Raw genomic sequence first — 27,544 nt, 5'->3', positions numbered from 1 at the left:
ACAAATTCAAGCACTCAGAAGTAATAGAGAAAAATAAATGCCTCTCCATTAAAAGATGCTCCAAAGAAATTGAGAAATTTTATTGTACCGACGTAAAGATATTACTTTGTTAAATTGACAAGTGCTCATATTATCATAGCAAAGTACAGCACAGAAAAAGGCCCTTTGGCACATCTAGTCCATGCTAAACTATTTAAGCTGCCTACTCCCATCAACCTGTACCAGTACCAGAGCCCTCCATACCCCATCATTTATGTACCTATCCAAACTTCTCTTGAACGTTCAAATCAAACTCATATGCACCACTTACACTGGAAGCTCGTTCCACACTCTCATGACTCTCTGAATGATGAAGTTTCCCCTCATGTTCCTCTTAAACTTTTTAACTTTTACCCTTAACCAATAACCTCTGGTTGTGGACCCACCCAAACTCAGTGGAAGAGCTTGCTTGCAATTACCCTATCTATATACCCATCATACAAATGTTTGTAGTTTTGTATACCTCTATCAAATGTCCTTTCCCTCTTCTATGTTGCAAGGAATAAAGCCCGGACCTATTCAATCTTTTCTGATAACTCAGGTCCTTCAGATGCAGCAACATCCTTGAAAATTTTCTCTGTTCTCTTTCAACCTTACTTACATCTTTCCTGTAGGTAGGTGAACAAAATTGCAAACAATGCTCAAAATTAGGCCTCACCAATGCCTTACACAACTTCAACATAATATCCCATTTCCTGGCAATTTCTGCACTTGTAATTCCTCCCACACACTTTGTCAGGCCCGGGGGATGTATCTACTGTAATTGGTTCAATACCTCCCATCTGTAAGCTGAATAGGATCCATGAAGTTGATGCCACTTTGCCTCACTTTTATAGACTCCCTGACCATCTCCTGAGTTAATACAAATGCAGAAAATTAATTTAAGATCTTCCCCCACCTCTTTTGGCTACACACATGATCTTCCAGAGATTCATTCTGATCTTCCAGAGGACCAATTTTGTCCTTACAATCCCTATCCCTACAAAACAATAGCATTCCAAAAGTATTGTCTGGAAATTTCTCCATGCTGCAAAAGACATACGAAACATGGAGGACAACATATTTTGTGAAAATGGCTACACCTGAGCACAAAATGTGTTGCCAATTTTAATGCATTCAGAATGAATTATGTACAGATAAGCAAATCAAGTTCCTTAACAATTACTGCTTAGTTCAAAGCAGAAGCTGAACGTTTCATGTAAAGGGGTGGAAGGAGGAATGGGAGATAAGGAAGATTTAGGGCATTATTTAGAATGGGTATTTGGGAAATATGAGACTGTAGCTGAGGCAGAGTGAGCAGCTGTTTAATAAGGCCCAGATTGCGGTTGTTGGAGTGGTATGGGTGCCACTGGGAGGAAGGAGAATGTTTTAATAAAAAGCACAGTTAACCATGACTACTTTCCAGCAGGCTAGAATCTGTTGGGGCAGGTTGTCATTTAAAAATATGTGTCACATGTGTATTGACAACATGCTTCGACATGAGTTTCCCTCACACTCTTCACAGACCCTTGGTGCATGAAGCGTGAGTGAATTTCACTGAAGTATCTTTCGGACAAGTTCCACACTGTGGTGAACTACATATACCTGTCTGGACATGCCCCCTGCTGACTGCTCCTGTGGCTCCTCCCACAGACCATGGCTCCTCCCACGGACCCCAGTACAAAGGCGATTGGAGACACAGCCCCGGCCTCAGTCTCCAGGATGTAGTGTGGTGGTCACTTGCTGCTTGTTCTTTCTTCCAGCCAATAAAAGCCTATATCTCGCCTCATGTCTCCGAGAGTTATTGATGGTGCATCACACACTATTGCCCTTATCCAGATGTCTCCATGCCCTAGTCTGTCATAAACAGGAAAAATGGAGGGCTACAATTGCAAACTTGTAAATAGACCTGATCATGTTCAGCAATGAAATCCCATCTCATAACTGACATAAATACTTGCAGTCTTGCTAGAATTTCCAAGCCATTCAATGTGGTAAATGATTTAACATGATCTCACAGAACATAGCAAGTAGTGTACAGGAAATGGCTGGTCAGCCACCATGTCTGCACTGACCATGATGCCAATTTAACTCATCCCATCTGCCTACACTTGTTTGGTATTCCACTGGTTGCTGCCTGTTCATGTGTCAATCTAAAAACCTCTTAAAATTACTATCATACTGCTTCTATCACCTCCTCCAGCAGCACATCTCAGGCACCTATCATACTCCGTGTAAAAAACAAAAACGTGCCTGGCATGTCTCCTTTAAACTTTTCCCCTTTCATCTTAAAACTCTGCCCTCCAGTATTCCACATTATCCCCCTGGGGAAAAGAATCTGACTGTCTATGTTCATCATAACTTTACGTATTTTTATCCTTAGCCTCCGTGCTCCAGAGAAAGCAACCTAAGTTTGTCCAGCTTCTCTGTATGGTTCATACACTCCAATCCAGACAGCATCCTAGTGAACCTCGTCTGCACCTTCTTCACACCTTCTCAGACTTCGTATAGTGTGGTTACAAGAACTAGACACAGTACTGCAAATATAGCCAAACTAATGCTGTATTTAGCTGCATCATGATTTGTCAGATTTTTATGCACAATACCAGTCAGATAAACACCGCTCTACACTACCCTGTCTTCTATAACTGAACCAATTTTTTATCCAACTCACCAATTCACTATGGGTCCCACACACCTTAATCTTAGAAGTTTGAGGAGATTTGGTATGTCACCAAAGAATAGCAAATTTCTACAGAGGCACCATGGAAAGCATTCTGACTGGTTGCATCACTGTCAGGTATGGAGGCATAGATGATCAGAAAAAGTTGAAGAGGGTTGTAGTCAGCTAGCTCCATTACAGGCACTAGCCTTCTCACCATCTTCAAAAGACAATGCATCAGGAAGGTAGCATCATCAGAATCAGATTTATTATCACCAGCATGTGACGTGAATCATCATGTTGTTGTTGGCTGAAGGACCCTCATCATCCAGGACATGTCCTTTTCTCACTGGTACCATCAGGGAGGAGATGCACACTCAACATTTTGTGAGCAGCTTCTTCACCTCTGCCAGCAGATTTCTGAACAGACTATAAACCCATGAACATTACTTCATTATTTTGCTCTCTTTTTGCACTATTTAAAAAAATATATTCTTATTGTAACATATAGTAATTTAAAAAATATCTATGGCACTGTACTGTTATCATGAAGCAACAAATTTCACAACATGTGTCAGTGACAATAAACCAGATTTTGATTCTTCTAGACCAACCGTTCAAGAGGGACCTTGTCAAATACTTCATGAAAGTCCATGTAGATGACATCCACTGCCCTCATCTATTATCTCTGTCATCTCCTCAAATAACTCAATCAATACAAAGCCCTGCTGTATTTCCCTAATAAGTCCATACTTTTTAAATGTGGGTAAATACTGCCCCTAAGGATCTTCTCTTAGCAGTAGCAGTAGGGACTTATCCACCACAATATTGTTCAAATGACTCATATCTACTTCATATAGAATAAGAACATACTCCATCCTGATCTCAACATCATGCAGGTCCATCTCGGTGAATACTGTGTGAAGTACTTATAAAGGACCTCAGTCACTTCCTCTGTCTACATGCATTCCTCCTTTGCTTGTGACTGGACCTATCCTTTCCCTAGCTACCATCTTGCTGTAATACATGTATAAAATGGCTGGGGATTCTCATTAATCCTACTTGCCAAAAACACTTAATGGCCTCTTTTAACATTACAAATTTCTTGCTTAAGTTCTTCCCTGCCTCCTTTATGTTCCTCAAGGGCTTTGTACAATTTCAGCTTCCCGAAGTTAAATGCTTCCTTTTTCTCTTTTACTAAATTAACAATTCCTCTTTTTTCAAATAATAAATTGATAAAGTTCAGTTCAATCTATTTGAAGCAAATAATTTATACATTGCTGTAAATTACGTTACAGGTTTATAAAACTCCGGTTAGGCTGCATCTGGTGTACTGCATTCAGCTGTTTGCCACAATACAGAAAGAATATGAAGGCTATGGAGAGAGTGCTGAAGAGGTTTACCAGGATGGTGCCTGGATTAGAGGACATGTGCTAAAAGGAAAAGTTGGATAAATTTGTGCTGTTTTTTTCTGGAGTGGCTGAGGCTGAGGGGAGATCGGAGAGGTTTATAATATTATGAGCGGTTTAGATACTTAGATGGCTGGTTTCTTTCCTCAGATCAAAATGCCTAATTCTAGAAGATACACACTTAAGGTGAGAAGGCAAAGTTCAAAGACAATGTGCAGGGCAAGATTATTTTACACTGAAAATGGTGGGTGTTTGGAATGCATTGCCAGGGCTGGTGGTGGAGGCATATATGATAGAGGCGTTAAGAAGCTATTAGATAGTCACATGAATACGCAGAAAATAGAGGGTTATGTACCACGTGCTGGCAGAAAGAATTAGGTGTCATTAGCTTAATCAGTTCAAGACAACACTGTGGGCTAAAAGGCCTATTTCTGGCTATAGTCTTCCATCTACAATGTGGTTATTCTACATTTAATTATAAATTCATAAAAATGACACAGACATCTGCTCATGACTTCCATGCCAACCTTTTTGCCCGTATACACTAATCCCTTTTGTTCTCACTAAGTCTGTATCCTTCTATGCCTTGCTATTTGAGTGCCTGCCTAAATGTCTCTTAAATGCATTGATAGTATCTAACCATACAATGTCCTTTGGTAGTGAGTTCTGGATATCAGCTGCTCTCTATGCAATAAACATTCTCCTCAAATCCCCTTTAGAACTGCTCCTGCTCATCTTAAACCTATTGAAGAACTTCTCTAATAGAAAACTGAAAGGATGAGCGTGACAACATCTTATGGACAATGACCTCCAGCTATTTCCCCTTTACATTTGTTGGGCTATAAATGCATGTACAAACCTTGTAGTCCTGATGCAAGTTCCTTGGGCACATAGGTCAAGGGTGACTAAACACTTACATTTTTTCCTTTGCAATTTAACTTTATCCATCTTTATTTTGACACTAATCCATCACAAATTCCAGATACATTTGAGGTCATTGTGTTTAAGGTTAATTTTGAAATCAAATGCAATGATCAAGTGGGCAAACAAAACATTTATGGATGTTGTTGATAGTTTTGAAGCCAGGCAATGGGTGGAAGAGTCAGTGTGAGCACAAGTAACTGTCATTTTGGCAAGCTTCATTAACTATAGAAAGAAGAACAAAAATCAAATAACTGCATGGCCAGATTCTTGTGTAATTCCATCTACACAATTGCTGATGACAGCACCACGTGGGCTGCATCTCAAATAATAATGAGTTGGAGTACAAGAAGGAGATAGACTGCTTAGTTAACATGATGCTATGACAACAAACTTTCCCTCAAAGTCAGCAAATGAGTTTGCCATTATCTTCCAAGAAGGGGGAGGTGCACATGTTCCTATCTACATCAATAGTACTGAAATTGACAGGTTTGAGAACTCCAAGTTCCTAGGAATGAACATCACTGAAACCTGTCCTGGTCCAGCCACATAGATGCCTTGGCCTAGAAAGCTCATCAATGTCTCTAATTCTCATAAATTTGGCATATCCCTATTGACTCTTAACAATTTTTACCTATGCACCATTGAAAGCATCCTATCTTGATGCATAATGGCTTATGATGGTAACAAAACTGTAGAGAGATGTATACACAGCTCAACACATCACAGAAAAATCACCCTCTCCACCATGGACTTTGTACATCCCCTGCTTTATTAAAAGAGCCAGCATAAACAAAGACCATGCCCACCCCAGGTCACCCTTTTTTCTCTCATTTTCCATGAAGAAGAGGACACAAAAGCCTGAAAGCACATAGCCAGCCTGAAGGACAGTTTCTACCCCCACTGTAGCAAGATAACTGAACAGTTCCCTAGTATAAGATACACGTTTTGCCTCACAGTCCACCTCATTATGACCTCGCACCTTTTTGTTTACCTGAACTGTTCTTTCTCTGTTGCTCTTACACTTCATTCTGTTACTCCTTTACCCTAATGCATTGTGTAATGATTTGATCTGTATGGACAGTATGCAAGACAAGCCTTTCTCTATATCTCAGAAGAAGTAATAAACTAGTCCCAATTCCAATTCCAAAATAACTTCATTTGAACTGAATGAGTTTGCTCTGAAACTACTCAAACATAATAATCAAACACAAAAAAGTAATATGTTGCTATTAAAATAGAGATAGGTAGTTCAGTTGAGGAGGAAATACCAGTATCTGGTAGCATCCAATAAACTGACATTAGGGATACAAGATAGGTACAAGCTTCACAATCTGATAAATTTGAAGGTGATTTTGCTGGAGATCATTGTCCACCAGATTTTGTCACACAAGTTTTTTCAGTGGTCCACCAGCATGAGACAGCGATACCAACACACACAGAAAAAGGGATCAAAAGAGCCTTCCAGGAATACATAGGGATGTAACATCTGTGGCCAGTAAATTTGTCCTTCTTTAACCAGGCTAATTTGAAGTGTTTTAAACCCTTTACTAGCTTAGTTTATAAATGGGTGACACATCAGTTACTTCGCAAAAGTTTGCAGCTATAAAGATGGTACCTGATAACATCATGTAGATGGTTTGACTCCATAGGTCAGCTACTATATACTACATCACAGTTATCAATCTTTATGATTATCAAGGAGTGATATTTCTGTCCTGATACCTTACTCTCCTGTAGAATACTATCTTGACTAATTTTTGTAATAATTGTGCTGTTGTCCTCCATTGATTAGAGCACAAAGCAATTTTTATATTTTCAACAGAATACAGCAAGCAGGGTTGTGATCGAGCACTCTCTCCCCATCCATACAAAGCAAACGAAACACATTGTGTGCACTTATATCAAAACCAGGACAATTCAACCAAAGTAGCTTTTTTTTCCCCTTCTCTTGTGCAGGAGTTGCGAAAAAAACAACACTGCTGCAGAAGGAAGGAACAGAAAGGAATGATGACAGAGAAGAAAGAAGGTTAAAGAGAAAACTGACCTCATAATTGGTCAACTTTTCCCAGAACAACATTCAACTCAAGTGCATTTTCAATGGTTTACCTGAGGAGTCGTAGCTCAGCAAGGAGGGTGGGATTCTGTTGTGCCTTCTCAGGTGTAGGCTGAGATGCCTGTTCATGCTCAAGTCTCAATCTCTGAATCTCTTGCAGGATTTCTCTGTCAAATGACAAAAGTCACTATGGATTTATAATTCCACAAAAAAAATACTGACACAGGATATAATCACAGACAGTAATTCTACTAGAATGCTTCAATGCAAATCTTCTAGCCAAAAGGTCTTTATTGTGAGGTATTAACTTGGTTCAGTCTGGACACACTCCTTTGAGTCAGAGGGTTTATAGATGGATACCACAAATTCAACAGTAAATTATTAACATCCGGCAGCCAATTGTTGGTGAAGAACAGGGGAAATATTTTGCGGCAACATTGATGCAGTAGACAGTGATGGATTTAGAGTGATGTTACAAAAAGTATTTGATAACTATAAAATTCTAACTTTAAAATTAAATCATATATAAATGCTTATAATTGAAGAAACATCTTAATCTAAACTGATAGCTTATTGGTGTGTTATGCCTGTGCCCCCCCCCCTTTTTGAGAATCGCAAGATCGCTATTAAGTCAGGTCAGGAGACCCAGGAAATGAGAGAGAGACGTTTGGAATGTCCTGGCCCCAGCGATACAAAGCCATGGAACAGGTCATTGTCTCTTGGAGACGGAATTGTGTATTGAATACTGTACTTCATGGAAGCCCTCAGGCAATGTGGGCTGGTTGGGGGATGGCATCATTCCACCCTGATTGACATCTGAGACCCTGTGAGTCAGGATAAATGAGGGTCTGGGGAACAGCCCTTAACACGCACCAGGAGAAATGCTAGAAGTTCTGTGACAGCGTTTAATAGCGATAGCCGGTGGAGGGCCCACGTGTGTCCTTTCCCGTTGCCCCCAGATTGAGGCCCTACCACGGAAGGCGGCTTAGCTAAAGGAGTTATCAGCCCCAACGACTCTCGAAGGATCGACATCATAAAAGGAATGGGCAAGTTTTAATCCGTCTCTCTCTCCAACCAAAAGCTGCAGCTTGAATGAACTAAAGTGACTTTTACATTTCCATTGGACAATACATTATCCCCTAGACAACGATAGAGCTATTTCTTATTGATAATTATTATACCTGCGCTTTTAGATCTAGTATTGACAATGTATATTATATGTACGTTTGCATTGATATTATTTTTGTGTATTTTTATCAATAAATACCATTAAAAATAGTACCATCAGACTTCAACGGACCTCTCTATCTTTGCTGGTAAGTGACCCAGTTACGGGGTACATAACAGGTGTCATAAGGTTTGATTTCACACACCTAACTTGAATATGCAATTATGGTCCTAATGTGGGAGTGACTTGTATTACATAAGACACAGGGGCTGAATTTGGCCAATTAGCCCATCGAGTCTGCTCTGCTATTCTATTATAGCTGATTTATTAACCCTCTCAACTCCATCCTCCTGCCTTCTCCTAATTTTGCAATGGACTACTGCATTCTTTGAGAACAAACGTTCAAGTGATAATAAACAGAAATCATGCTCTTCCATTTCCAATAATTTGATGACTAATGTCCTAAGCAAACTGAATGCAAATGCCCAGGGATATATTCTGTTTTATTTCAAAGATGTAAATCTGTTTATTGACATGAAATCCATACAATGGTAATATTGTGTTAGGTGACAAAAAAATAAATTCAAGTCTTCAAATAAACACTTCTGGATTGAACCAGAAGGCCATAGACCAAGACGTAATAAAGACCAGTGCCTTGATCAATAACTGCAGCCTTACCAGAGATTTCATAACCATTTCTGATGCTATTGTACACAGTTTTACAGCATGACGAATAAAGACCTTCACATGAAATGGTTTTTCCAGTAACTTAGTAACAGTCACAACACTAGAAAGCCTCTCTTGGCAATGGGCACTTAAGTTCCCCACCAGCGTACATTCTGTGCCTTTGCTATTTTCAGTGCTCCTTCCAAGTGTTGATCAACATGAGGGAGCAGTGATCTGTTATCTTAAGGAGTGGATGATACAAGTAATCAGGAGTCAGTTTCCTGTTCCACATTTCTCTTTCAATGTTGCTGTCAAGGTACAAATGAGAAATATTGTCAGGCCATTTTTGAGGACCTTTAAGAGTCACATATAAGGCAGATGAGCTCAGCCAGAGACTCGAGTTTAAATCAACAATGGTGCTAAAATTTACATTCAGTTAATAGCATGGATGTACATTTCTGAAAATATCCGATTGTTGATTTAAACTCAAGTCTCTGGCTGTTAGGTTAGCCAAATGGATGACCTGCCTTGTAAATTAACCACAGTAGCACTGTCTTACCATTTTTGTAGAAGATGCAAAAATATTAATGTATGAATGCAAGGAGCAGAAAAATAAAATAAAAGCTGCATCACCTACCTATTCTTGTTTTCAAGTTCAGCAATCAGCTGCCGTTGCTGCTTGTTGGCATCTATGGTAGAGGTAAGATCAGAGGGAACACGCTGCTGCTAGAAAGATTTATAAACATTTTGTTTTAGAATTTGTGTACTTCTTCCACAGAACATTAGAAAGCATTGGAGATTAGAGCTAAATATAGAAGAGGAATGGATTTGTATTTGCAGCAGGAAGGTAAAAAAAAGTGATTTAATATCCAAAGTGTCAATGATGCTGCAGTGTAAAAATTATGTATCACTGTATATTAAATTTAAATCTGCTGTGTCTTTGCAGCGCTATTTTGTAAGTTAGCCTCCTAAAGACAGTTTAGACTTATGAAACACTTAAAATTATGAGACAAAAACAGTAGCAATTAGCTACAAATGCATCTTTCACTTCGTAATAACTCCATGTTCCACTTTATTTTTATCTAAAGTATTCAATTCATAAAATGCATTGCAAACTAAACTGAGGAATGTAAAGCGGATTTCACAAATGTACTGTTTGCTGAGACGGAATGATCAAAGTGATGCAGCAGGTAATATTGAACTGTTCAGCTGTAACAAAATTTAATTATCACATTAAAACATTTAAAAATGGAAGAAACCAAACCTACTGAAGATGCTGCTTCAGCAGCTAGTCGTGCTGCATATCTTGCTATTAATCGATGTTCTTCATCCAATCGGTTTGGACTGACAAGGACACTACAGAGAAGAAAAAAGAAACCTCAACAAAATAGGGCTATTCATTTTCATTCTCCCTCATTTAATATTTTTCCATAGATATTGTTTTTATGGTAACATTTATTTCAAATTTACCACTGAGTATGTCTCCACACAGTAAGGAAGGTACTTGTGATTCTTTATATTCAGATAACTGTGCTGTATAAAATAGTTTGCCAGAGGCAAAAGACTTACAGCTTACTCCTGTTACATACTTAAAGGTAGTATATACTGTCAACTAAAGATCTGTCATTCACTGTTCACCATTTTAAAGCTCGAACACCCAATCTGACAATATGTTTCCTCAAATCTACTGTAGACAGTTTACAGTCAGTAATTCTTTTCCAATAATAATTGCAATGATCTCAAGAATTAAGAAAGAAAATCCAGTACTGGAAGTAGGGAAGGAAAGCAGGAAACATTAGGGTAGAGAAGTTATTTCCTTTTTTCACTTATAGACTCAAATTTAATATCAATGGTAAAAGAACCACAGGGGAGGAAATTTATTAAAAATCAGCAAATTATTGAAAGCTGGAGCACACTGTGAAAGAGTGGTGGAAGCAGATATAATGGCAAGATATGAAACAAATTGAACATGATTTAAGAAGCAGCAATCTGTGGGATTGTAGAAGAAAAAAAGAATGAGAATTAGATTAAGTTGATAGACTTTTCAACAGGGCCTACACAGGAACAGTATACAAATGAATCTCCTCTGCTGCAGTATCCTAATGAGTTACTGCATGATTTGTATGACATTGGAATACTATTGACACTCAAAACAAAACAATGCAAAGGTATTCCTTAGCTAATTTACAATGGTGGAAATTCAGCTGGGCTCACTTCTGAGCCTAGAATCACTGCTATGGAGCAAGACCTCAAGCCTCACCATGGTAAACATTAACACCAATTTCAAGAAGGGCTCACTTAGTTGTCAATTGCCTTCTGCAAATGAATGGTGCCTGCTTTCCATGTGCCGACTTCACCAATGAAATTCATACTCAGTGACTCATAAAAGCTGATAAACTGCTGAACCTTCATGACCCAATAGTCACACATAACTTTGAAGAGCTCTGTGCATTTTCAGGTTTGTTTGCAGACTCCTGCATATTGCAAAGGCCAAGGAAGCCTGACACAGTTATGGAGGGCCCATAAGGGTATCAGTGGAGTGGATAACAGGTGGACTGCAGGAGTACCAATCAAGGAACCAGTGCAGTTTTCTTCAGTATTCCAATAGCGCTGGGTGAGAACAAAGGGCAGGACTGATACCTCATCAATCTCCAGTATTAGAGATATAATGAAACTATGCGAACTGTCACTCAGAAATCTAACATTGGTCCACCCCTCTATCAAGTTCATGGATCAAACCGCTTGTTCCATGATTGAGGTAAAAGTCACCATGCTATGTGCAAATCACCTCAGTAATATGTAACTTGACTGCTCGATACTCTGTCTCACTCCACTCAGATTGGTTAAGCTCCTTATCACTGCCTTGAATAACCATCAGACTGGATTCTTGTTATTAACACATCCACTACAGCAGGTGATTACATTTCCCCATTGACAAGTTAGCTGCTCTGTTTCTACCCCACACCACAGTTCTGACAGTCTATCTGCTGATTCAGTGTTTGTAGTTATTAAAGTTTTTGTTTGCTACAGAGTCCTCAGTTATAACCTATACCCTCAACTCCGTTGATTCCTATCTTTGATATCAGACTTCTACCACACCCGTCTGCAATATTCAATCCACAGGAACAAATGAAAAACTTGAGGAGTGTAAGGACTGCAAGAGAACACTTAAGATAATCAAGGAGGCCTAAAAGAAGGCATGAGATTGCGCTAGAAAATAAGTTGAAGGGGAATCCCATGGACTCTGCTAATATGTTAAGAGCAAAAGCATAGCAAGGGACAAAATAGGTCCTCTGGGAGAATAGAGTGGTAAATCAATGCATGGAGGCAAAATAGATGGGGCACATCTTAAATAGATTTTTTGCAACTTTATTTAATTGGGAAATGGACATAGAGTTTATAGATGTGAGGCAAAGAAGCAGCGAGGCCATGGAACCAATACAGATTACAGAGGAGGAGGTGTTTGCTGTTTTGAGGAAAATTAAGGTGGATAAATCCCCAGAACTTGATAAGGTGTACCCTTAGATCCTACGGGAAGCTAGTGCAGAAATGGCAGGGGCCCAATCAGAAATTTACAACATCCTGAGCCAAGAATGAAGTGCCAGAGGATTGGAGGATAGCGAACATTGTTCCATTGTTTAAGAAAGGCTTTTAGAATAAGACAGGAAATTATAGGCCCGTGAACCTCTAATTTACTGGGAAGTTACTGTAAGATATTCTAAGGGACCAAATACAGAAATATTTGGATAGACAGGGAGGGATTAGAGATAGATAGTATGGCTTTGTGTGTGCTAAGTCGTGTCTAACAAATCTTATAGGGTTTTTAGAGGAAATTACTACGAAAGTTGATGAAGGCAAGGCAGTGGATGTTGTCTATATGGACTTTAGCAAGGCCTTTGACAAGGTCCCATTTGGGAGGAAGTCAAGTAGGTTCAGTCATTTGGCATTCAAGATGGGGTAGTGAATTGAATTAGACATTGGCTTTGCAGGAAAAAGCAGAGAGTGGGAGTAGATGGTTGTCTCTCTAACAGGAGGTGTATGACTAGTGGTGTGCCCCAGGGATCAGTGCTGGGTCTGTTGTCGTTTCTCATCTATATCAACGATCTGGATGATAATATGGTAAACTGGATCAACAAATTTAGCAGATGATACCAAGATTAGCGATGTAGTGGACAGCAAGAAAGACAATCAAAGCTTGCAGTGGTATCAGGACCAGCTGAAAAATGGCAGATGGAATTTAATGCAGACAAGTGTGAGGTGATGCACTTCGGGAGGACCAGCCAGGGTCTGTCTTCCACTGAAAAGTGTGATAGAACAGAGGGACCTGGAATAAAGATCCATTATTCCTTGAGCACAGCACCACAGGTAGATGGCATTGTAACAAAAGCTTTTGGCACGTTGGCCTTCATAAATCAAACTACTAAGTACAGGAGATGGGATGTTATGTTGAATTTGTATACAATGTTGGCTAAGTCCAATTTGAGTACTGTGTGCAGGTTGATCACCTGCCTACAGAAAATATGTAAATAAGATTGAAGGAATGCAGAGAAAATTTACATGGATGTTGTTGGGAGTTGGGGACCTGAGTTATAGGGAAAGGTTGAATAGGGTTGGATTCATGCCTTGATCATAGAAGACTGAGGGTAGATTTGATAGGGGTATAGACAGGGTAAACGGAAGCATGCTTTTTCCACTGAGTTTGGATGAGACTAGAACTAGAAGTCATGGGTTAATGGTGAAAGGTGAAATGTTTAAGGGGAAAATATGGGGAAACTTTTTCACTCAGAGGGTGATGAGAGTGTGGAACAAGGTGCCAGTGCAAGTGCTGGATCCAGGATCAATTTCAACATTGATAGATACATGGATGGGAGGGGTGTGGAAGACTATGGTCTGGGTGCAGATCGATGGGATTAGGCAGATTAATGGTTCGGCACAGACTAAATGGGCTGAAGGGCTTGTTTCTGTGCTGTACTGTTATATGACTCTATAACAAAACACAGGAGGCATTCTTATCTCAAGCAACATGAACAATGGAATTAATGACTAATTTTGTTGTAAAGATATTGAGAGACAACAAAATAACAAGTTGGATGCATTCTTTTTGTAAAAATGCACTTAACACTATTGTCACTCAAATAATTAATAAAGCACCCACATCAAACAACTGTCTTGTAAAATGTTTTGCAGTCATGAATAAGGGAAATAAAAACTGAACATAGCGATAAAAATAAAATATCAATAACATTAAGAGGAATTGTCTATTGACCTCAGTATAATGGAAGTGAGCAATATTAAACAGGAAATATTATTAATTATATTAATTAATAAGGAAGCTTGTAATATAGATGATAACCTTAAGGGAGGTTCAACTGTCTTAAAATTAGTTGTGAAAAGATAAAAAGGTATAAGGAAATGAAGCTCATACAATGCAAACAGGATTAGTTTTCCAACCCAAACAATCCCAACAATTCCAAATAGAGAATGGATCACAGCTAATTAGGGTAAGCAGTTAGGCAATATATCATGCTTTATCATGGCAATCATGACTGACAAAAAGACTAGTGTGCAAATACGTAGAAAAGCCAATTATGAAGAACTGACAACAGAACTTGTAAAAAAATGCAACACTATTCGCAGAACATGTATTCATCAAATGGATATCAGAAATAGAATCAGATTCAGGCTTATTATCACCGGTACGTGATGGGAAATTTGTTAACTTAGCAGCAGCAGTTCAATGCAATACATAATCTAGCAGAGAGAGGAAAAAATAATAAAACATAATAAATAAGCAAGTAAATCAATTATGTATATTAAATAGGTTTTTTAAAAATGTGCAAAAACAGAAACACTGTATATTAAAAAAAGTGAGATAGTGTCCAAAGCTTCAATGTCCATTTAGGAATCGGATGGTAGAGGGGAAGAATCTGTTCCTGAATCGCTGAATGTGTGCCTTCAGGCTTCTGTATCTCCTACCTGATGGTAACAGTGAGAAAAGGGCATTCCCTGGGTGCTGGAGGTCCTTACTAATGCATGCTGCCTTTCTGAGATTCAAACACCAGCATAAAGTTTTCAAGAAAAAAAATAAATTTGCCTTGAAAAATTAATACAATATAAATAGCAACAATAAATTATTGGAAACACATGAAGGACAGAAGGGAGCAACTCAATGTAGTTGTCAAAGTAGAAGTAGTTTTTTTAGTACAGCAGCCAAATGGAAATCAAAAGTATGAAAAGACGTAGCTCAGTCAGGTTCTCCGATTGACTACATCAGGAATCAACTTGGAGCAGTTGGGTGTTTTAAGCAATGGCCAATCGGAGATCAGGATTGATAGGCAAAAACAAATTAAAATAAGACAAGGGCAAGTGGAGTGACTATCATTGGGGTGAGCAGTGTTAGACTGGGAATGTTAAGGCTTTAGCTCTTCCATGCTTCAGCGAGAAGTGACTTGAGTGAGAGAAAGCAAAATTCTGTGGGTAGCTATTTTTCCCACAGTTTATTTATTGTTTTTTCTTCTTTATTTTTGCTCAGTTGGGTCAGTAGGGATGCCATACAGGACAACTGGATGCTCCTCTTGTAGGATGTGGACACCAGGGAGATGTCCAGTGAACCTGGCTACTATATCTTTAAGAAATGCATACAGTTACAACATCTAAAACCTCACATTAAGGATTTGGAGCTGGATCCGGATGAAATCCAGATAATTTATAAGGCTTAGGGGGTGATAGATAGGACATACAGAGAGGTAGTTACGCCCAAGATGCAGGGCGCAGGAAACTGAGTGACAGTCAGAAAGGATAAAAGGATTACACAGCCAGTACCCCTGTGGCCAATTTGTCAACAATAGGTATACCACTTTGGATATTGTTGGGGTGGGAATGACATAGCAGAGGAAAGACACAGCAGTCAGGTCTCTAATGCTGACTCAAAGGTGGGGGGGGGGGAGAGAAGAGGCAAGCTGTGGTGATAAGGGATTTGTTAGTTGGAGGAGGAGGCTCTGTGAATGAGACCACAACATTCCTTGGATGGTATGTTGCCTCCCAGGTGCCAGGGTTTGGGACATCTTGGACTGAGTCCTCAGCATTCTTAAGCAGGAGGGTGAACAGCCAGAAGTTGTGGTTGAGGTAGGTACCAACAACATAAGCAGGCAGACTGACGAGATTCTGCAATGAGTTCCGGGAGTCAGGTGCTAAGTTAAAGGCCAGAACCTCCAGGTTTGTGATGTCAGGACTGCGACCTAAGTCTTGTGTTAGAGAGGCCAGAAATGGGAAAGTTATAGTTTAACATGTGGTTAAGGTGCTATTTTAGGACAGAGGTCATCAGAATTTTGGTTCTTTGAGGGTCTCTTTCAGGGAAGGTAGGACCTGTACAGAAGAGACAGTTTATACCTGAATTGTCGAGGGTCTAATATTCTAGCAGGAAGGTTTACCAGTGCTGCAATTGAGGGGAGGGGGAGGGTTCAAACTAGAGTTGCACGGAGATGGGAACCAGAGTGGCAGAATAGATAGTGGAGAGGTTGTGGAGACAACTGTTGTTAAGACCTCAGACAAAGTCAAGAGTTTGTCAAGTGTATTCAGGAAAGTTTCCTTAACCAGTATATAGAAGTCCCAACGAGCTAAGTGTGAGATACTTGATCTGTTATTAGGGAATGAGACAGGACAGGTGACAGACCTTTGTATAGGGGAACAATTTGCATTGAGTGATCATAATGCCATTCAATTCAAAATAAATAGAGAAATAGGTCTGGCTCAGGGGTTGAGATTATAAATTGGAGAAAGGCCAATTTTGATGGTATCAAAAAGGATCTGGTGGGTGTGGACTGGGACAGGCTGTTTTCTGGCAAAGGTGAACTTGGTAAGAGGGAGGCCTTCAAAAGTGAAATTTTGAGAGTACAAAGCGGGCATGTGTCTGTCAAAATAAAAGGTAAAGATTACAGGTTTAGGGAACCTATGTTTTCAAGAAATATTGAGGCCCTGCTTAAGAAGAAAAAAGGAGATACAGAACAGGTAGGAGCAAATAAGTTGGTTATGGAGTACAAGAATACAAGAGAACAATTAAGAAGGAAATCAGGAGGGCTAAAAGAGGGCATGAGGTTGCCCCAGCAGACAAGGTGAAGGAGAATCCAATGAGATTCTATAGACATTGAGATCAAAAAGATTGCAAGGGACAAAACTGATCCTCTAGAAGATCAGAATGGTAATCCATACGTGGAGCCAAAAGAGATGGGGGAGATCTTAACCAAATTTTATGCCTCTGTGTTTATTCAGGAGACAGACACAGAGTCTAGAGATGCAAGGCAAAGCAGCATCCACCATGGATCCCATACAGATTATAATGGAGGAGGTGTTTACTGTCTTGATACAAATTAGGGTGGATAAATCCCCAGAGTTTGACAAGGTGTTCCCTCAGTGCAGAAATTTCAGGGACCCTAGCGGAGATATTTAAATCATCCTTAGCGACAGGTGTGCAGTTTTGGTCACTTACCTACAGGAAAGGTGTGAATAAGTTTGAAAGAGTTCAGAGAAAATTTACAAGAATATTGCTGGGAATGGAGGACCAGAATTACAAGGAAAGATTGAACAGGTTTGAATTGGATTTAATTGGAACATAACAGAATGAGGGGAGATTTCATTGAAGTATAAGGTACAAAATTATGACAGATATGCATAGGGTAAAAGCAAATAGGCTTTTTTCCACTGAAGTTGGGTGGGGCTACAACTAGAGGTCATGGGTTAAGGATGAAAGGTGAAATGTTTAAGGGGGGCACGAGGGGAAACTTCTTCACTCAGATGGCTGTAAGAGTGTAGAATGAGCTGCCAGTAGCAGTAAATGCGAGCTGGATTTCAATGTTTAAGAGAAGCTTGGATAGATACATAGATGGTAGGGGTATGGGGTCCATGGTCCTGGTGCAGGTCGATAAGAATAATCAGTATAAATGGTTCAACACAGACCAGAAGGGCTGAAGGGCTTGTTCCTGTGCAGTTTATCTGACTGTGTGTCTTGTTTCTCTGACTCTAAGGAAAGAGCATATTCTAATTATATAGCCTTTACAGGAAACCATGATAATCACATATGTAAAGACAATAAATTAGGTCAAATAATTGGAAAGGCAAAGAAATCTATGAAACAAATTATCAAGGAAACCAAATATGATTAAAACGATGAGTGGAGAGGTGAGATAAGTGTTACTTTTATTGCATACCAATTGTTTTGTCACATGTTTCATGAATGAGAGCCCCACTTCCTGTCTGACATCCTAATTCTATTTTTTTTCCTTTCTCACATTCCCCTGTCAGTATTTAAACTGACAAGAGGTGGAAACTGCTATTTCTTTAGTGGCCAGGTTTTGTGTGTTCTGTAAAATTACTTCTGGCAATATAGCCTGCCATGCATGCATGTGATTAACTGATGAATCATGAGACATTTCAGAAATACCTGAAATGTTGAAAACTCTCAGCTCCCAGACTCCAGCCTTTGAGCTGTCACAGAACCATAACTGAAAGAGGGAAGTGTGACTCCTTCCAGGATAATTGGCATTCCCTTATGTGACGTGGTGTCTCTGTTCACACCCCAATGATACACGTAGAAAGCCTCAGTTCACCTAAGACACTTGAAAGGCAATATGCCTGTGCTATGAGAAGCTTGTAGCAATGCACATTGTAACAGTAACACTTGCTTGTGTCCAGCAAGAGGGAATGAGATGAAGATTATCCCTTTTGCCAGAGACAAGATTATCCTTCTGGTTGAAGTGTATGGAAAAATCTCCAAGTCCAGTACCATCAAAGTCTTGAGACTGCCAGATTAATAGAGTTATAAGAACAGTGTCTGTTATAAATTCTAATGTTTGTACTTATTATGGAAACCATCTGTGTCAATTATACAATAATTATGCCTCACTGCTTTGTTATTATAGCTAATTATTTTATTTATCTCTTGCATAAGATACATAAAATGAGATTATTTTTTCTGCCTGTGCCTTTTCCAACAATCAATAAGATCATGACTGGTATTGCATCTTAGCACTAATTTTCTGCACAATCTCTTGATGTTTCTTAATGTCTAAACATCTGTCAATTTTTGCCTTGAATATACTTAGTCACTGAACAACTTTGGCAGATAATTCCAAAAACCAGTCCCCTATTGAGGAAGAAATATTTTCTCATTTAGGTTTTGAATAGATGATCACTGATCTTGGGATTTCTAGCACTGCTTGTAGATGGCCCACACTCCCCAACCATTCCTGCCAAGGAAAGCTACGTCTTTACCTCCCTCCTGCCCAACCTTATAGGAATCTGTACATTTCAATATCACTTGATATGCTCCAAGCAAGTCTCAGTTTCCCAACTTTGTCAACTATTTCATCAAATATGATATAAAACTCAAACTTCTACATAAAGGACAAAATTACATTTTAATCTTTAGGTAATATCACAGGCCCGGTTATAGAATAAAAGCCTTAAAACTTGACTTATGTCATTAATATTTTGCATTATTGCTTGGTTGTTGTGCTGTTGCTATTAATCTTGGATGGGAATTTTAAACTGTAAAGCAAATTAACCATCTTGCAGTTGCATCTTTCCAATGATAGACTGGGCCTCTGGGCCTTGGGCAGGTAAGGCTTGTCAGCTGTGACTGGCAACTCATCTAGAAGGAAAACTCTGATCTCAGACTTCCACTGGCTTGCAGCTCTACCTGCTCATGGAGAAGGCTTAGGGAGTAAACCCCAAGGGAAAAATCCGGAGCTAAAGTCCCTAAGGCAGTCCTACATTGAGTTCAACACTGATTGGCAACTCCTGTGATGCCGCTGGTACCAAACTGTATCAGTCTTTGCTGTCCCTTTGGGTTTATCAGATGCATGGGGAGGGGGAGTCTGCTACATGGGCTGGAGCTTGCTCTCCATATCGTACTGCCCAGGCTTGCGTATTTAGACAACTGGAGGCAACATCCTCAGTTCGATCACCACTGCCTTTCAAAACTCATATCTAGGCATAACATCAACATTGCCTGGGTATCTAGCCTGATTTCATCGTGCCATTTTGTCATCTTTTTATCCTAATATTTCATCTTCTCAAGCCCAAAGAAGACAAATGTAAGTGCCAGTAATGATTACAGGGAAATAAGGATCAGAAAGACAATAGCTTAAGCAAACAGAAAAGACACTGCAATATTGACAAAGAAATGAGAAATCCAAATCCAGTAAGAATCCAGGAAACAGAGAGTAAGACAATAAAATATACAGCAATGAAACAGAGAAAAGGAACAGGAGAGAAAGGAAGCAAATTTAGGCAAGAAGAAAGAATGGTTTGGCTTATGTAAATCACAGGTGGAAATATGTTAAGGTTGTGTGTAGCATGATACATGCAAAAGTAATCATCAGGCATGGACTTCCTTAGCTAAATAATAAATCACAACCAATTTAGAAGAGACTCAGAATTTATCAAAAATTGTGCCAGTAATGAGCCAAATGGTAGATAAATAGAAGAGAGATAAATCACCTGGACAAAATGAACTACAATCCAGGGTTCTCAAAGAGGTAGCTAAAGAGATTGTGGAGGCACTCGTAATGATTTTTCAAGAATCACTAGATCCTGTAATGGTTTCAGAGGACTGGAACATTGCACCCCACCCTTTAAGAAGAGGGAGACAAAGGATGTGAAATTATAGGCCAGTTAACATGACTTCAGTGGTTGGCAAGATGTTAAAGTCCATTATTAAGGATGGGGGTTTGGGGTATATGGTGTCACATGACAAAATAGATCAAAGTCAGCATAATTTTCCTAAGGGGAAATCTTGCCTGACACATCTGTTGAAATTTTTTGAGAAAATGGGATGGACAAACAAAAGAGAGTCAGTGGATATTATTTACTTGGCTTTTCAAAAGGCCCTTGACAAGATGCTGCACATTAGGCTGCTAAGAGACAAGTGAGAGACAATGGTATCACAGAAAAGATACTGGCATGGAGAAAAGATTGCTGAACTGGCAGAAGGCAAAGAGTGGAAATGAAGCCTTTTTTTGGTTGGCTGCTGGCAACTAATGATGCTCCACAGGGGTCAGTGTTAATGAAATGGATGATAAAATTGATGCCCTGTGGCCAATTTTGCAGATAATACAGAGACAGGTGGATGAGCAGGTAGTGTGGTGAAAGGACTTGGACAGATCAGGAGAACAGGCAAAGAAATGGCAGATTTAATACAGTGTATGGTCCTGCACTTTGGTAGAAGGTATAAAGGTGTAGACTATTTTCTAAGTTGGATTGGAGGTGCAAACAGACTTGGGATTCTTCATGCAGAATTCCCTAAAATTAATTTGCAGGTTGAGTCGGTAGTAAGGAAGGCAAACGTAATGTTAACATTCATTTTGAGAGGACTAGAATATAAAAGCAAGTGTGTAATGTTGAGGCTTTATAAGGCACTGGTTAGACTGTATCTGGAGTACTATGAGCAGTTTTCGACTCCATTTCGAAGAAAGGATGTGTATAGGAGAGGGTCCAGAGGATGTTTACAAGAATGAAAAGATGAAGGAAAAGGTTAATTACGTGAAATGTTTGATGCCTCTGGGTCTGTACTCATTGGAATTTAGAAGAATGAGAAACGATCTCATTGAAATGTCCCAGATATTAAAAGGCCTAGATAAGTGGATGTGTAGAGGGTGTTTCCAATATGAAAAAAGTCCAGCACCAGAAGGCACAGCTTCAGAATATAAGGTTGTTCATTTGTAACAGAGGTAAGAAGAAATTTCTTAAGCCAAAGTGTGGTGAATATGTGGAATGCATTGCCACAGAGGATTGTGGAGGCCAAACCATGGGGTATATTTACAGTGGAAGTTGATAGGTTCCTGATTAATAAGGGCATCAAAGGTTACAAGGAGAAGGCAAGTAAATAGAGTCAAGAGGGAAAATAAATTAGCCATGATCAAACAGTGGAGCAAAAGTGATGGACTGAATGGCTTAATTCTACAACTGTGTCTTATGATCTTATGTCACTCAAGTTCATATGAGACCATCCTGCTAACTGGAGATAAATACGTGCTTGAGTTCCTGCATAGGCTAAAGAACACTAACATTGATTTATGCCCTTTTTGCCCTAAGTAGTGCATGTATCCAGGTGAAGTTAGTCTTCATCGGGAGCAAACTATTCTCATTTCTGGCAATAGCCTTTATTCACCTATTTTCCTTTCCAAATGTTGTTATGATCATTCAATTTTGGAACAATTTGAAATGTTGAGTGAGCTTGGGTTTTTCTCTTTAGAGTGAAGCCACTTGATAGGGGTGTAAAAGATTATGAGAGGCATAGATAGACTAGGTAGCCAGCACCTTTTTCTCAGAGCTGCAATGACCGATACAGGAGAATGTCTTTTTAAGGTGAATGGTCTGTGCTTGTAATGCTTGGGGGGGTGGGGGAGGGGTTGGTAGAGGCTGATACAATAGGGAAGCTTAAGATACTTTAACTTCGGCACATGTATATATAAGAAAAATGCAGGGTAATGTGGCTGTGTCAAAGAAAAGGGTTAGATTGTGGAGTAGGTTTATATGGGTCAGCACAATATTGCTAGCCAAACAGTACTGCATACTGTTCTATACTGTTCTATATTCAATGTTCTCACCCCACCTGAAAGGAAATGTGACAGATTATGACATTTGGCAGTGATGAAACCTACGATTCAGAATATTGAAATGAGCTGCAATAGATTTTTCTGTAGTAGTTAAAATACAGAACACACTGCATCCTTTAAATTAGTATTTTATTTTACTATTGAATATCTACCTTTGCATTTTCAGAAAGAAATAAGGGTTTAAAGCCTCATGAATACTTAATAAATAAATCACATTATGTGTCCTAGTTAAACCCATTTCAATGGAATGACCAATTGTTAAGGCTGTTCTTTCAAGTATAATTATTTCTAAGTTGGGTAAAAGAAACCTCAACTAACCGTGAAGAATTGTTCAGGAGGAGGTTGATATATAGCCCAATCAGAACATGTTCATCACCCAGTCTATCAGCAATATCAAGGCTGTACTGTATCCTAGAATGATGGAAATGTAAAAAGTGAAATCTAAGAAATTAAAAAAGAAAACATTGCAAAAATTTGAAATTTAAAAAAATCAAATGGAAAAATACAATTTCTTATGCACATTCATTGTTCTGATTTAAGATATTTAAATCATAATTTGCTAAACTCTTTCACTTGTTTGTTAACTAGCTCTGTGATTGGGGTGGGATTAAATAAAAGCTATATCTGCTTGTAAGTACAGAGCCATCTTAATATCAATCTGAGGATACATACATACTTTTCTAATACTAAATTAATTAGAGCAAAAATATTTCTACCGACAACAAACTACATTCTACTGTGGGATACTTGGAAACATAAAATATGTGTATGTACTTATGTCAGTTGTTAACATGGTACCTGACATTTTTATAGTGTTATTAGCTCATGTCAGACTCTCTTTAATACTCACCCTTTGCCTTTCAGCAAAGCTGGAGTAGCCCTAGCCAGTTGTTTGTTCTGCTCTACTTCACTGATCTCATCAGGAAAGCTATTTAATGAGATAAGAATACTAAATAAAAACAGATTTAAAGTTAAACTGTGAAATGCATATAGAATGTAAACATAGGGCAAATAAACTAAAAGTTAAATTCATTTAACACTGCACAGAAAGAATAAGGATATTTCAGAAATAAAAAATATGGTAAATCAAAGTAAGAAACAACAAAATTGTAACTTCAATGCAATGTAGAAGAATATGATTAGTTATTTCTGCACACGTTCACACGTTCACTGTGCTCATGTAAACTTCTATTGGCAAATGTGTGCCTAATGCAATATAGAAAGAACTTGTAAATTGGAAAAACCCTTTTCTGTTTCTCTGCAATTAAAGGTCATGAATCAATTAATTGTTCAAGCAGTGGCTTATACTGGGCTTTTCCTTAAAGCTCTCCCTGGTGCATTGTTCTCCTTGCTGCAAACCCCAGTCCTGTGCCAGCTATTCTTTCTTGTTGCATGCTGAATATCACTAGCCAAAATGCTTGTTTCACAAAGCAGGTTCAAAATTTTATTTTCTGTATCACTTTGAATTAATTATGAAATTGAATTCTTATTGTTTTGAACTGTAAATGGATGAGGAGATTGGTTAACAAAGCAAAAAATACCCCGATGATTTCCACATATATTGATCACTCTGGAGGGGTCTGGGTAAGCTTTAGACATTCATCATTAAATAATGTTATGTTATCTATGGTACAAAGCTCTTAGTAAACAGAAGTGCCTGTACTTTTCCCTACACTTTAAAATTAAAGCCATTGTGCAGATGTTAACTATGGCATTTATTAAGTTTGCCTCTGCAAAGACTTTTCTTTGGTGTTTTCTTGACCATTTAGAGCATTAAAGATCCACTTCAGTATGGTGTCTTCCAAAGGAGATCTAAAACCCTTGAGTGCAAAACAAGCAAGTGTTGTTTTAATCAACTAAACTCAAAACCAGGAAGTGCAAGTTAGAAAATATAAATAAAAAATAAATGTGAAATAAAGAGAAGGGGAAGAATCTAGGATTATAAAAGTAAAAAAAAAACAAATAAATGTCTTAATGAAACTTTGAAAAGATCTCCGAAACATAGTAAGATCAGAAAAAAATAAGTATTCACACTCCTACCAGTTAATTTTCAACACAGAGAAGTTGTTTAGTAGTTTTCAAGACTTAATATATAATTAAATACACTAATATTTGAACAAACTCATTCTAATGTTGCAAGATTTTTTTTGGAGGGTATCTGATGTTAGCTATCCTAGCCTCATGCTTTACATTAGCTATAATGCTGTGTCTAAAAAAAAGGTGCTTATGGAAGAATAACGCAATTCCATCAGGAACAATGCACCGAAAATTGAAGCACTTCACCTGGACCAGATGAAAAATCTCAACCTGAAACATCGAATGTCTATTTTCTTCCACAGATGCTGCCTGACACACCGAGTTTCTGCAACAGATTGTTTGTTGCTCCCAATGTCAGCACCTGCATGCTTTGGTGTCTCCAATTCAGACAGCAATTGCCTGAAGTCACATATTTTATTGATTTATTTATTGAGATACAGCACTGAATAGGCCCTTCTGACTCTTTGAGCCACACCTCCTAGCAATCCCTCAGCTTAATCATGGCTAATTAAACTACCAACGGTATGTCTTTGATCTGTGAGATGAAACTGGGGCACCCAGAAGAAACCCACACTGTCATGGGGAGAACATACAAACTCCTTACAGACAGTGGCTGGAATTGAACCCAATTCACTGCTGCTGTAAAGCATCATGCTAACCGCTATGCTACTACCTGTGCCTATCATAATCTCTATTATCTTCCATAATTACAGTGATCACATTTGTTCTGTCATTCCTCCTGCAAAGGTCAGACCAACATCTAAATAAAGAGATTAAAATACTTATAAAGTATACATCAAAACCCTTATTCATGAAATAAATGGACTTTAATAAAAATAATGTAGCACACTAATCTTTAAAAATCCAGCAAACCAGTGACTTCACACAAAATGCTGGTGGAATGCAGCAGGCCAGGCAGCATCTATAGGAAGAAATACAGTCAACGTTTCAGGCAGAGACCCTTCGTCAGGGTCTCGGCCCAAAATAGAAATAACAGCTATTTTATGTTTCAGATAACTCTTAAAGAACAAAAACTAATTGAGAAAATAGCCTCATAATATGATTATGAAGATACAACCAGAAATATCAGGTAGAATTAAACAAGAATGGGAAAAAGAACTTCAATATAATATATCAACAGAAAAATGGGAAAAAATTTTACAAATGGTTAATTCTTTTTCTATATGTGCTAAACATGCTTTAATACAATTTAAGGTTGTATATAGAGCTCATATGTCTAAAGATAAGCTTGCTCGATTCTATTCTCATATTAACCCTCAATGTGACAGATGTCATTCAGATGTGGCCTCATTGACCCACATGTTTTGGTTATGTCCCACCTTATATAACTATTGGAAGGACATATTTGCTACCATTTCCTCAATTTGGAATATTGATTTACAACCTCATTTTATTACTGCAATTTTTGGTATACCAAATGAGGATGGTAATCGGTTTTCCCCTTCAATTAGACGAATGATCGCCTTTGTAACATTAATGGCCAGAAGGTCTATATTACAAAATTGGAAAGAAGTAAATCCTCCTACCACATTTCAGTGGTTCTCTCAAACTATTTCTTATTTGAGCTTAGAAAAAATTAGAAGCACTATTTCTGACTCATCAATTAAATTTGAAGAAACTTGGGGACCATTCATTCGACACTTTCATATGAATTAATTTGGCCTCTTCCAGACCTTTTCTCTTTTTATTCTTGTTCTGGTATGGAGTTCCAGAGTTTTTGACACTATCATATACATATAAACTGTTATTATTGCCCGTGTTAGTTTAGTTTAGGTTTAATTTTTTTTTCAATATATATTTTTTTCTTGTATTTTTAATTTTTTTTTCTTTTGATGATTATTCTTACTCTTTGTCATGTATAATTAATATAGGTTTGATTGATTAATGTACTATTTTTTGCAGATATTTTAATAGGATATTGTTATCTTATTACTAATTCAACTTCAAGTCTAGTGCACTTATAACCTATTCAATATTATGTTATGTTTTTTTTTATATATGAAATTCAATAAAAAGATTGAAAAAGAAAGAAAGAAGAAAGAGAAAATAGCCAGGATTTCCTTTGTTTTGCTCACTACAGTTTCAAGCACTCAGGCTTGGAGATGCAAGAAAAGGCTGGGAGCGTTCACTACTTCAATAAGTTAGGAACTACTAAAAATTTGAAGATATTGACAATCATCTTGAACGTTACAATGAAAATGAAGATTTGGAGGATACATTCGTCAAAAGCATTGTATGTTGGGAGTCCATGATCTACATAAGTGTCTGCACTGATTTTGTTCACTTACAGGCAATCAAAAAAATGCTGTAGCATACACTGTATAAATTCTTCTGCCGATAACTATTAGGAACTAATACTGTTTTATACTACTGTTCAGAGCATTGATAGTGTTCTAATTTGTTCTGTATTTCATTTAAATATACAATTTGTTGCTCAGTTAAACAGTAGTTTGTCTTTTTTATACCTTTGTAACTAGGTGTCTGTGCTAATTTTGTTAATTTATAGTCCATCTAAAGAATAGGACAATGTCTCGGTTGTTCATTGCATCCAACAATGACGGTGAAATCAGTGCGGGAGAATTTTTAAACTGGAAAAGCCTTTGAAGTGGGACAGTTCCATCTCCCAACCACGGAAGTCCAAGTCCAGTGGTATGGGTAGTTGTCACAACTGGGGTCTTCCTTGGTTGCAGTAGATAACCATGTCTTCTTCTGTGACTTATTGTGCCCTTTGCTATCCACAAAGTGTTGCAGAACTGCCTTATTTTCTGTTGGAACGTGCTGTTGATCTAAAATCACCAGTCCACCGGAGCTGACTTTGCATGCTAAGACAAGCATATCCCTATTTCACTGGGGTATGAAGCCCACTGGCTACTCTCACCTGGTTTAGCTGCCTCTTGAAGTAATGTACCATGGTGTGACTTCTGTCGCATGCAAACAGCTACTTGGAGTCAGATATGAGAACTGGGTGTCTGG

At 38.4% G+C, this 27,544-nt stretch overlaps 1 protein-coding gene across 8 annotated transcripts in view; it reads right to left on the bottom strand.

Moving 5' to 3' along the window:
* The window catches only part of dtna (dystrobrevin, alpha), a 186,975-nt gene that overhangs the window by 42,322 nt on the left and 117,109 nt on the right, over positions 1-27,544 (bottom strand). For 3 of the 8 annotated variants that reach the window (XM_059980402.1, XM_059980411.1, XM_059980427.1), the window contains exons 11-15: positions 23,364-23,441; positions 22,832-22,924; positions 10,169-10,256; positions 9,538-9,626; positions 7,120-7,233 (exon numbers count right to left, since the gene is read on the bottom strand). In XM_059980402.1, the coding sequence (XP_059836385.1) occupies positions 7,120-7,233; positions 9,538-9,626; positions 10,169-10,256; positions 22,832-22,924; positions 23,364-23,441 (462 nt within the window). Of the gene's footprint in view, positions 1-7,119; positions 7,234-9,537; positions 9,627-10,164; positions 10,257-22,831; positions 22,925-23,363; positions 23,442-27,544 lie in introns of those variants that run through there. The other 5 variants (XM_059980435.1, XM_059980461.1, XM_059980419.1 and 2 more) reach the window with 4 other exon arrangements.

The sequence above is a fragment of the Hypanus sabinus genome, chromosome 1 (assembly GCF_030144855.1).
Source record: "Hypanus sabinus isolate sHypSab1 chromosome 1, sHypSab1.hap1, whole genome shotgun sequence".
NCBI classification, from domain to species: Eukaryota; Metazoa; Chordata; class Chondrichthyes; order Myliobatiformes; family Dasyatidae; genus Hypanus; species Hypanus sabinus.
This window is presented reverse-complemented; position numbering and strand designations above follow the sequence as displayed.